We start from the raw sequence: 10,663 nt of genomic DNA, 5'->3' as shown, positions 1-10,663 counted from the left end.
CAGTAAACTGTCCTTATCCCAACCAACAAGGTTTGGGTTTCTTTGGTTTCTTTTTCCCTCCCTTTCCCCTGCTCCAAATCCCACCCCACAGTCCCTTAGAGAGAGAGCAGCTGCGTGGTGCTTGGCTCTCGGATGGGGTGAAACCATGACCACAGGTTCCAGCACAACACCTGCACATCAAGGCAGCTCAGACAGGACTGGTGGAAAACCAACAGCAAGGAGAAGAATTTGAGCATTCAAGGGGATGCTGTAGCAGCCTGAGCTGCTGAACAGGAATCTGGCCTTGAGCACATTGGGCTACACTGGGAGAAGAGTGGCCACATAGACACTGGCCCTTCTTGTCCATTTGGACTCAGCACGGGTGAGGCCACCTTGTGAGCAGTCAATCCCAGTGTGGGGTTCCCCAGTCTGATGGAATGGGGGGGAAATATTGCATGGTCAGAGAAAGTCTGAAAGATACAGTTAGGGGTCCTGTGTGGAGAGGCTGAGAGACTGAGGCTTATATAGCCTGGGCAATGGGAGTCTGAGGGAAACATCTTTCTGCTGCATTGAAAGAACTTAAGAAAGAAAGTCCACATGAAACTGCAGTTTTGAAGGTCAGAGTGGACATGAGGATAATGAAATGTCATACTGAGAATCGTGCTGTGGTGCAAAACACCATTCGGATGAAGTGTGGATGAGCTGGTGGCTTTGTATTTGTGGAACCAGCTGGCTAGGTGGGAGAGACAGCAGAACAGGCATGGACATCATGGGGTGAGAATGAGGTGGGGAAGGGTATTGGGTGCCTGCAGCCTGCAGGAAAACAGGCGCAGGTATGGGGTAGTGTGGGATGGGCTATGGTGCAGATGGACAAGGGTGCCAGCCAGGGTAAATGGCCTGATAGAAATGAGGTGTTTTCCCCCTTGGCTGTGGCTGATGTCCCTGCCACAGAGGCCTCAAAAAAGACAAAATGTCTTCATGGCCATGAAGCATTGTTGCCACCTTGTACCCACCACAGGGGAGGACACCATGTGTGTTACCCCTGTCTTTCCCTTGGTCTCACACTCCCCACATCCCAAGGAAGAGCCCTGAAACCCAGGTGAGGGTCAGGATCTCCCTGCCCAGGGGGGGTCGGTGCTTGGTATTTCTGCTTCATCAGACAAATCCAGGGTGTCCTCACCATCAGAGCTGCCTGGACTTTACCTGTGTTTGTTCTCATTGCCTCCAGTTGTCTTCTCCAACAAGCCCATGGGGAGGCTTTGTCAGTAATGGCTGTCGGTGGGGCCTGGAAATGCTTCAAGGTACTTCGGGCAATGGAGGATTTTTTCATAGGAAAAAAAGTTTCTGTCATATCTCAGATCATGGAAGAAAAGTTTAGCAGCATGTTGCAATGGGTGCTGGTCCAGAGGTCTCCAAAGGAGATCTGGACAGGCAGGAAAAGCAGTCTCTGGAGATCCAACGCTGTCTGGAGAACCTTGCTCTGCCCCAAGCCCAGCAGTTCCTTTGCTGACCTCCGAGGACTCCCAACACTTTTCCTGGCATCATCTGTGCTCACAGGCACAGACAGATTTCTCTGACAACAAACAGTAGTTAAACATGACACAGTTTAATAACCATGAAATCTCTCTCCTCAGCTGCCTGCTACAGACAAGCAGCATGTGAAGGGGGTCAGCTTTCAGAGGAGATTCTCTCCCAGAACAGTTTTAATCAGATACATAGAAAGGTCACTGATCAACACACTGACCTTCTGACAGAACAGTTCATTAGACTGCTGAAAGATGGGATGTTTTCCAACTCTCTGAAACTCAAAGCAGAAATCGGAGACTGAGCAGCATCTGAATGAGGAAAGAACAAGTGGAGCTGGAAAGTGGAGTGCATACGTCCATGCAGTCTGTTGAAAAGATGTCCTTAGGCATGGCGATATCATCAGAAGAGGTGGAAACACCTGAATGATGAGGGAGATGAGACAGACTGGCGGTAATGCAGGTACAGGGGAAGGTAAATATTTTGTCTGCTGCCATGAGTACCAACCCTGGAAATTCCTGTTCTGTCATGGTGGGAAAGCATTGCCATTCAGACAAGTAATGGAGTAATTCAGCTGATTAATATCTGCTTGTAAAATTTTAAAAATGTAAAGGGAAAACAGAAAAGCAGAAATTGTGGCATTGTTGCAGGCAGACATGATGCAAGGAGAGCACAGCCAGTGATCGCGCGGTATATGCATCACAGAAGATAGGGACACATTGCATTAGGAATGAGATGAATGTGCACCATGTTGTTATAGCTTAGACAAACTAGAAGGAAACTGAAAAGAAAAAATCCAAACCTGAACACTCCTCACTCCTTAAAAACTACTAAATACAGACTAATCCTAGTGAGTTATACAGTGAGCGGTAATCAGAAAAAGAAAAGTTCATTGCTGCTTAGAAACAACCTGACGTCAGTTTTAACACAGCATGCTGTAGCTCTTGGTTCCTCAAGCTGTAGATGAGGGGGTTCACTGCTGGTGGAACCACCGAGTAAAGAAATGCCAATACCACGTCCAAAAATATGGAGGAGATGGAGGGGGGCTTCAGGTTGGCAAACACGGCAGTGCTGAGAAACAGGGAGACCACGGCCAGGTGAGGGAGGCAGGTGGAAAAGGCTTTGTGCCGTCCCTGCTGCGAGGGGATCCTCAGCACAGCCCTGAAGATCTGCACATAGGACACCACAATGAACACAAAACACCCAAAAGATAAACAGGCAGTAATTACAATGACTCTTATTTCCCTGAGGTAGGCATCTGAGCAGGAGAGCTTGAGGATCTGGGAGATTTCACAGAAGAACTGGTCAACAGCATTGCCATGGCAGAGGGGGAGTGAAAATGTATTGGCAGTGTGCAGCACAGCACAGAGAAACCCACTGCCCCAGGCAGCTGCTGCCATGTGGACACAAGCTCTGCTGCCCAGGAGGGTCCCGTAGTGCAGGGGGTGGCAGATGGCAACGTAGCGGTCATAGGCCATGAGAGTGAGAAGAAAGTACTCTGTTGAGAGGAAAAATACAAAGAAAAAGAGTTGAGCCAGACATGCTGTGTAGGAAATGGCCCTGGTGTTCTTAAAGGTATTAAACATGGATTTGGGAACAGTGGTGGAGATGCAGCTAAAGTCAAGTACAGAGAGGTTGAGGAGGAAGAAGTACATGGGGGTGTGGAGGTGGTGGTCACAGGCTATGGTGATGATGATGAGGCCATTGCCCAGGAGAGCAGCCAGGTAGATGCCCAGGAAGAGGCAGAAGTGCAGGAGCTGCAGCTCCCGTGTGTCTGCAAAGGGCAGGAGGAGGAACTGGCTGATGGAGCTGCTGTTGGACATCTGCTGCCATCAAGTGTGGAGACCTGTCCAAATAGGAAAAGGCACAGTGAGAAGTTAGGGAACTCTTCTTTGAGGAAAACATCTTGTTTACTCTGTATTCAAGAAGACTTTTGGGAGGACCCTTTTGGGAGGTCTGTTTTGTGTTGCCTTGAGCGTGCCACTGCTGGGAGGAGGGTCAGCTATGGGCTCTCAAGAACTCAGTCCTGCCTGGCAGCAGTCAGTAAATAGAAGGATGGTGTCATCTCAGACTAAATCCCATGTGGACAGGAATGAGCTTTTCAGCACTGTCACTCCAGTTTCACCCGAGGGCAGAGCAGAGCTTTGGAGCTTTGGTTTTCTCCTGAGTTTACCTGAGGAGTGTTTCTTCTGTCAGAACTCCCTGACATTGCTGCTGCAGTGCCAGTGAAACCTTCTCCTGGGTGCAGAGTGGGGAGAGCTGCTCTGTCCATCAGCCCTGCTCTCAGCTGCCCTGAGCTGGTCGCTCTGTAATCACAGCCTGGTTTTTTTCATACACAATCCTTTCTAGGAGGTTCTCAGCTCCCTGCTCCAAGCCAGGGACACACAGGGCTCAATGCAGCTGCCCACACACAGGCAATGAGCAGCATTGCCATGGCCTCAGTACCAAGATGTCTTCTGCATGGGGCTCCTCTCTGGGGCACAAGAGTCCTTAGGAGAGCGGACACATTGTGGGAGGCAGCCTGCAGCCCAGCAGGAGCCCCAGGGAAGTCCTCAATCCTACGGATGGGGGTCAGCTCAGTGCCAGCCCCACCAGTGAACGTGCGCAGAGCACGTCATAGTGGGACAAAGGCAGCAAGGACAGGAGAGGAAACAGGCTGGAAAGACTGGGTCAGACAGACAGGCACTAAAGGGTTTGTCATCACTGAGGGGTTGGGTTGCAAAGGAGACTCCGACTGAAACCCTGGATCTTTGGTTGCAGAGTCTGTGCTGGATGGCAGAAATCAGGGAGTTGCTGTGGCAAAGTGTCTGCACTGTGGGGGATGTCAGGGGGGTACCAAATCTCCACTGCCATGGCATTTCTGGGAGCAGCTCCTTCTCCCTCCTTCCCAATGTCTCCTGCCTGGAGCTATCCCTGGAGATGCTTCCCTTTGCCCATGTAACCTCCCGATCTGTTCTCACAGACCTCATCCTACCTGCCCTGTGCTCAGCTCTGCTCTGCAGACCCCTCCTGGCATCAGGGCACTGCCCTGGGGAACCTCTGTGTGTGCAGTGCTCAGGAGACACTCTGACAAGTCCTAATGACAAAAGAGTCTGCACTTCCTTCTACAAAGTTATTAGGAAAACCTCAGCTCCCACTCCCTACCCATTTCACAAGAGTAGAAAATTCAAAGCAAAGTCTCCTCCAGTGAGCTCTCAGCATCCATCAGCTCTCTCAGCCTCACAGATCTCCCCTCGGTGCCTCCAGGCAGTGTTCCCAGCCCTGTGTGCTAGGCAGAGGAGTTGCTCCTGAGCAGAGCTGTCTCTCTGCAGCGCTGCTGGTTTGTCATGAGCTCCCTCCATCCCAGGAGCCCGGCGCTCCTGAGCAGAAGACCAGTTCTTCTAGGCTCCCTCCTGGTGTCTCAGGCCTCACAGGGATTACTCTATGATCTCATCTCTGATGTTCCTCCCCTCACCTGGGGAAAAAACTTTCTATCCAGCTGGATTGTTTCTCCTGATCAAACCAGAATTGGGCAGAAGAGTCACCTTTCCTTGTGCTTGCATGACACAGGACCCCCAGGCAGGGACAGGGAGGGGACTCTTTCCCATGTGAAAGAAGGGAGTCAGGCGAGTCACTCCAGACATCTCAACCTTCCTTTGCATCCCTGGGGCTGGAAGGGGCAGGGAGAATCCATCTTGCCCCAGGTCTCATGATCACAAAATAGGCATCTTCTGCCAGGGAGCTTCTGGTCCTAGCTCCCTTGGGAATTACTGGGGTGGAGGCAAGTGTCCAAGATCCCCTTCCCCATGACAGTCTCTCTCATCGCATTCAGAATTTGTGTAAGTGTTGTTCACCCCCCTTTGCCAATACCTAAAGCTGAAGACCTGGAGTGACTGTTTGGTAGCCCAAGGGAGAGGCTTCTGCTCCTAATGTAAATCTGGAAGTATGTGAGAGAAGTCAAGCATTTTAGTTTTCCTCTCTTAATTTCTCTCTTTTCCTTCTGCAACAGTTTTCCATGCCCAGAGGCAGGAAATATCCAAGAGCTGCTCAATGTCCAAAGGTCCAACAGAGTCAATGTGAATTGGAAGAGGTTTCCCTCAAAGAAGAGTTCCTGAACTTCTCACTGCCTTTTCCTCCTTGGACAGGTCTCCACACCTGCTGGCAGGAGAGCTCCAACAGCAGCTCCATCAGCCAGTTCCTCTTCCTGGCCTTTGCAGACACACGGGAGCTGCAGCTCTTGCACTTTTGCCTCTTCCTGGGAATCAACCTCACTACCATTCTGGGCAAGAGTTTGAGGATCATTATTGTAGCCTAGAACTCCACATGCCCGTGAACATTTTCCTCTTCAACCAAGTCAATATAAGGACAGGGAGAGATCACGCACAGGCAGTTACTTTTATGAGTTATTCTCAATAAAACCCATCTAATTCATCACCCAATCCAAAAAGAGTAGAGCAGTGTAGAAAAAAAAAGGCTTCCCATATCACTCCCTATTTTTCCAGGGTTCACTTCAGTCTCCACTTCTCTCTTTCCTCCCATTAAGCGGCACGGGGGGGACAAGGAATGGGTGTTGGGGTCTGTTCATGACACATTGTCTTGGCCACTCCTTCCTCCTCAGGGGAGGACTCCTCACAGTCTCCCCTTGCTCCAGCATTGGGTCCCACCCACAGGAGACAGTCCTCCATGAACCCCTCCAGTATGAGTCCTTCCCACATGGCTTCAGATTATCACCAACTACTCCAGCCTGGGTGCTCCACCGCCCTGCCAGCAAACCTGCTTCAGCACAGGCTTCCTATGTGGTCACAGGCTCCTTCAGGTGCCTCCACCTGCTTGAGCAGGTGCTTTTTCTCATCCTATATCTTGTTGAGATAAGAAACCAACCCCCACCTCTCTCCACCCACTTGTAGGTCAAAGTAAAGAGCAATAAAGTCCCCCCTGAGCCTCCTTTTCCTAAGGCTAAAATGCCTCAGTTCCTTCAGCTGCTCCTCACAGGACTTGTGCTCCAAACCCTTCACCAGTTTCATTTCCCATCTCTGGACACACTCCAGCATCTCAATGTCCTTCACATAGTGAGGGGCCCAAAACTGGACACAGTAGTTGAGGTGTGGCCTTACCAGAGCTGAGTGTAATGGAAAATCCCTTCCCTACTCCTGCTAGTCACACTATTCCTGATACAGGTGAGGATGCTATGGGCCCTTTTGACCACCTGGGCACAGTGCTGGCTCATGTTTAGCTTCTTGTCCACTAACACCCGCAGGTCCTTTTATCCAGGGAGCTCTACAGGCACTCTGCCCCAGGCCTGTAGCACTGCCTGGGGTTACTGTGACCAAAGTGCAGGACCCAGCACTTGGCCTTGCTGGACCCTGTCACTGTTGAGATGGACAAACGACACATACAAGAGGTCTCCTGGTGCACAAGCAAAAAGGACCCGATTTATTTCTGTATCCTCATTTTTATATGTTTCTACTACACGTGTCCTTTTGCTCATGGTCTCTCAGGTAGATGCTATCATGCAACTGGTTGACATTTTTAACTTCACTAACAAGGTTTATCTCTTGCCAGATTCCTTTATCTGCAGTCAGCAAATTCCTTAAAATGGTTTACTTCTCTGGATGCTCTACACTTCCTCTTTCTCCAGGGTACACTTTAATATCTTCAAGGCCCAGCTCTATATTCTCAACCAAGGGTTCTACAGGCCTCTCATAGTCCCCCACAACTCCCCTTTTTGTATTTGTGCTACAGAAATCACCTTCGTCGTCCGCTGCAGGGCCCTTTGCAGCAGAGAGATAATTCAGGGCAACATTAGTAACACAACTACAATAACTACCAGAACAATTAATCCAGCCTTGATCACAGACAGCAATATCCCTCTAGGTAAAGCAACAGGAACATTAAAAGACCTTGATACCTTGTTTGAGGTATAATTACACCATGTGGCAGCATTTTGATAAATTGACAAAGTAGCATTGACATTTTGTCCCGTTTGAGTTGAATTCTAATTATAATTAAACCTCACACAGGTGTCCACTGTCACTGCTCCCAGCAATTCCAGCTCTTGGGGTTCTTCTGTCACTTGTGGCAAGTGGGCAAAAAGCCCCATCCCGATTGTCCATGCAGGACTGGGGGGTTGCACACAGGTTGGGCTCTTTGATGGGGTTTGGCCATGTGTCCACAGGCAGACCAATGAGACTGAGCTCTGAAAACAGGTTCTCCTGTGATGCTCTTGCAGACAAATGGAATCCTGACCCGTAATATTGGCCAGGGTGATGCACACATTACTCTTCTGCTGTGCTGGCATCATGAATGCGCTAACCCCAGTCCATATTATGACCCGGTTTCTCACGCCCCTCGTGTCCTGTCAACCTGGTTTCTCATGCCCCCAGTTTCCTGGGACCCAGGTTTCCCACGTCACTGTTTTCCCAGGTCACTGAATTCACAGGACCCAGGTTTGCCGGCACCCTGGTTACCATGAGCCCCTGGTTTCTTGGGCCCTGGTTTCCTGGGCCACTGGTTCTCCGGGGCACTGATTTTCCTGGATGCCATTTTTCTGCACCTCCAGTTTCCTGGCACCCTGGTTTACCATGTTCCCCGTTTCCTGCACTCCCCAGTTCCTATGCTACTGGTTTCCCATGCCCAAAATTTCCCCACCCCTTTTTTCCACTCACCCCAGTTTCCCACACCCTTAGTTTCCCAGCACCCTGGTTTCTCATGCCACAAATTACTCAGGACCCAGATTTCCCATGCCCCTGGGCACTGATTTTCCAGGACACCGGTTTCCCGAGCCCCCAGTTGCCTGGTACTCCCTCCGGTTTCCCAGCACTCAGGTTTTCTGTGTGCCCATTTTGCGGGCACCCTGATACCCCGGCATACCAGTTTCCTGGCACCCCAGTTTCCTGGCAACTCGGTTTCCCACATACTTAGTTTCCTATGCCCCCAGGTTCCCGCACCACTGCTTTCCCACGCTCCCAGTTTCTCAGGACCCAGGCTTCCCACACCCCTGGTTACCCGGGTCACTGAATTTACAGGACCCAGGTTTCCTAGCACCCCGGTTTCCACAACACCTGGTTCTTTTGCCCTGCTTTCCTGTGCCGCTGGGTACTGATTTTCCAGGACGCCGGTTTCCTGCCTCCCCAGTTTCCCTGAACCCTGGTTTCCTGCACTCCCAGTTTCCTGTGGACCCTGTTCCTGTGCCACTAGTTTCCCAAGTCCACAGTTTCCCATGCCTCTTTTATCCAGTCATGCTGGTTTCCCTGCACCCCGGTTTCCATGAGCCCCTGGTTTCCTGGCACCACCAGTCGCCTGGCACACTGGTTTCTGGTCACCCCGGTTTCCCACACGCCCATTTTGCTGGCAGCCCGGGTTCCTGGAACACTGGTGTCACCCCACCCAGGTTTCCAGTGCCCCCAGTTTCCTGGAACACTGCTTTCCCAGGACTGTTTTATCCATGCCCCCAGTTTCCTAACACACTGGGCTCTCAACACCCTGGTTTCCTGCACCCCCAGTTTCCTGGAAAACCATTTTCCCGTGCACTTAGTTTCTCACGCCCCCTGGTTCCTGCACCACTGTTTTCCTGCTCCACTAGTTTCCCATCACCATGGCTTCTCATGCCCCAGTTTCCCAGGACCCAGGTTTTCCACACCCCTGGTTTCCCACGTCACTAAATTTACATGATCCAGTTTTCCTAGAACCCTGATTCCCACAACCACTGGTTTCTAGGGCACTGGTTTCTTGGGCCACTGGTTTCCCGGGCCACTGGTTTCCCAGGGCAGTGTTTTTCCAGGATGCCGGTTTCCTGGTCCACCTGTTGCCTGGCACCCTGGTTTCCCAGCACCACGTTTTCCTGCGCCCCCAGTTTCCCACATCACTGGTTTCCTGCGTGCCCCATTTGCTGGCACCCCAGTTTCCTGGCACACTGGTGTCTCCCCACTCTGGTTTCCCACTCCCCTAGTTTCCTGACACCTCAGTTTCCGAGCAACCTGGTATCCAGGCACCCCAGATTCTTGTGGCCCCTGTTGCTGGTTCCTGTGCCTCCAGTTTCATAGCACCCCGCTTTCTCGGCAACACAGTTTCCCATGCCCTTAGTTTGCCAGCACCCTTGTTTCTCATACCCCTGGTTTCCCAGGACCCAGGTTTCCAATGCACCCCGGTTTCCCAGGTCACTGAATTTACAGGACTCTGGTTTCCTGGCACCCTGGTTTCCATGAGCGCCTGGTTTCTTGGGCCCTGCTTTGCTGGCACCCCGGTTTCCTGCTTGCCCAGTTTACCGGCACCTTAGCTTCCCTGAACACCGAGGTCTTCCCAACCCGATTTCATGGGCCACCAGCTTCCTGGCACACCATTTCCCCAGAACACTGGTTTCTTGCACCCCTAGTTGCTTAGCACACTGGGGTCTCACCACCCTGGTTCCTGTGCCCCCAGTTTCCTAGCACCCCAGTTTTCTGGCAGCCCTGTTCCCCATTGCCACTAGTTTCCCAGTATCCTGTTTTGTCAGCAGCCCAGTTTATGGCTCCCCAGTTTCCTAGTACCCTGGTTTCTTGACACCATGGTTTCCCATGCTCCCAGTTTTCTGCACCCCTATTTTCCCACATCACTGGTTTTCTGCACGCCCAGTTTACCAGCACCCCAGTTTCCCGACACACTGTTGTCTCCCCACCCTAGATTCCCATGCCCCCAGTTTCCTGGCAACCCGGTTTCCTGTACCCCTAGTTTTCCATCACTCTGGTTTCTCATGCCCCCAGTTTCCCAAACCCCAGATTTCCCACCCCCCTGGTTTCCCTTGTCACTGAATTTACAGGACCCTGGTATCCCCAGCACCCTGGTTTCCACGAGTCTCTGGTTTCTTGGGCCCCATTTTCCTCAGCCACTGGTTTCCCGTGGCACTGATTTTCCAGGATGCTTGTTTGCTGCTCCACCATTTGCCCAGCATCCTGGTTTCCAGTGCTCCCGTTTTCATTCATCGCCTCCCCCCTCCCCCCCAGCTTCCCGTGCCACTGGTTTCTTACGCCCCTAGTTTCCTGCACCCATTTGTTCCATTCACACTGTTTTCCCGGCACCCCAGATTCCATGAGCCCCTGGTATTTTGGGCCCTGGTTTCCTGGGCCGCTGGTTTCCTGGGACACTGATTTTCCAGGATGCCGGTTTCCCCTCAACCCCAGTAGCCTGGAATGCTGGATTCCCCCAA

The 10,663-nt window shown here is 51.6% G+C and overlaps 1 protein-coding gene across 1 annotated transcript; it reads right to left on the bottom strand.

Moving 5' to 3' along the window:
* Positions 1 to 2,402: 2,402 nt before the first annotated feature.
* On the bottom strand, positions 2,403 to 3,326 carry LOC311198769 (olfactory receptor 14A16-like; the record flags this gene model as incomplete). The annotated part of the gene is made up of 1 exon (XM_084272772.1): positions 2,403 to 3,326. The coding sequence occupies one exon, from the start codon at positions 3,324 to 3,326 to the stop codon at positions 2,403 to 2,405; it is 924 nt and encodes a 307-aa protein (XP_084128898.1).
* Between the last annotated feature and the right edge of the window lie 7,337 nt (positions 3,327 to 10,663).

The sequence above is a fragment of the Gallinula chloropus genome (assembly GCF_964237585.1).
Source record: "Gallinula chloropus genome assembly, chromosome: 18".
Classification (NCBI taxonomy): domain Eukaryota; kingdom Metazoa; phylum Chordata; class Aves; order Gruiformes; family Rallidae; genus Gallinula; species Gallinula chloropus.
This window is presented reverse-complemented; position numbering and strand designations above follow the sequence as displayed.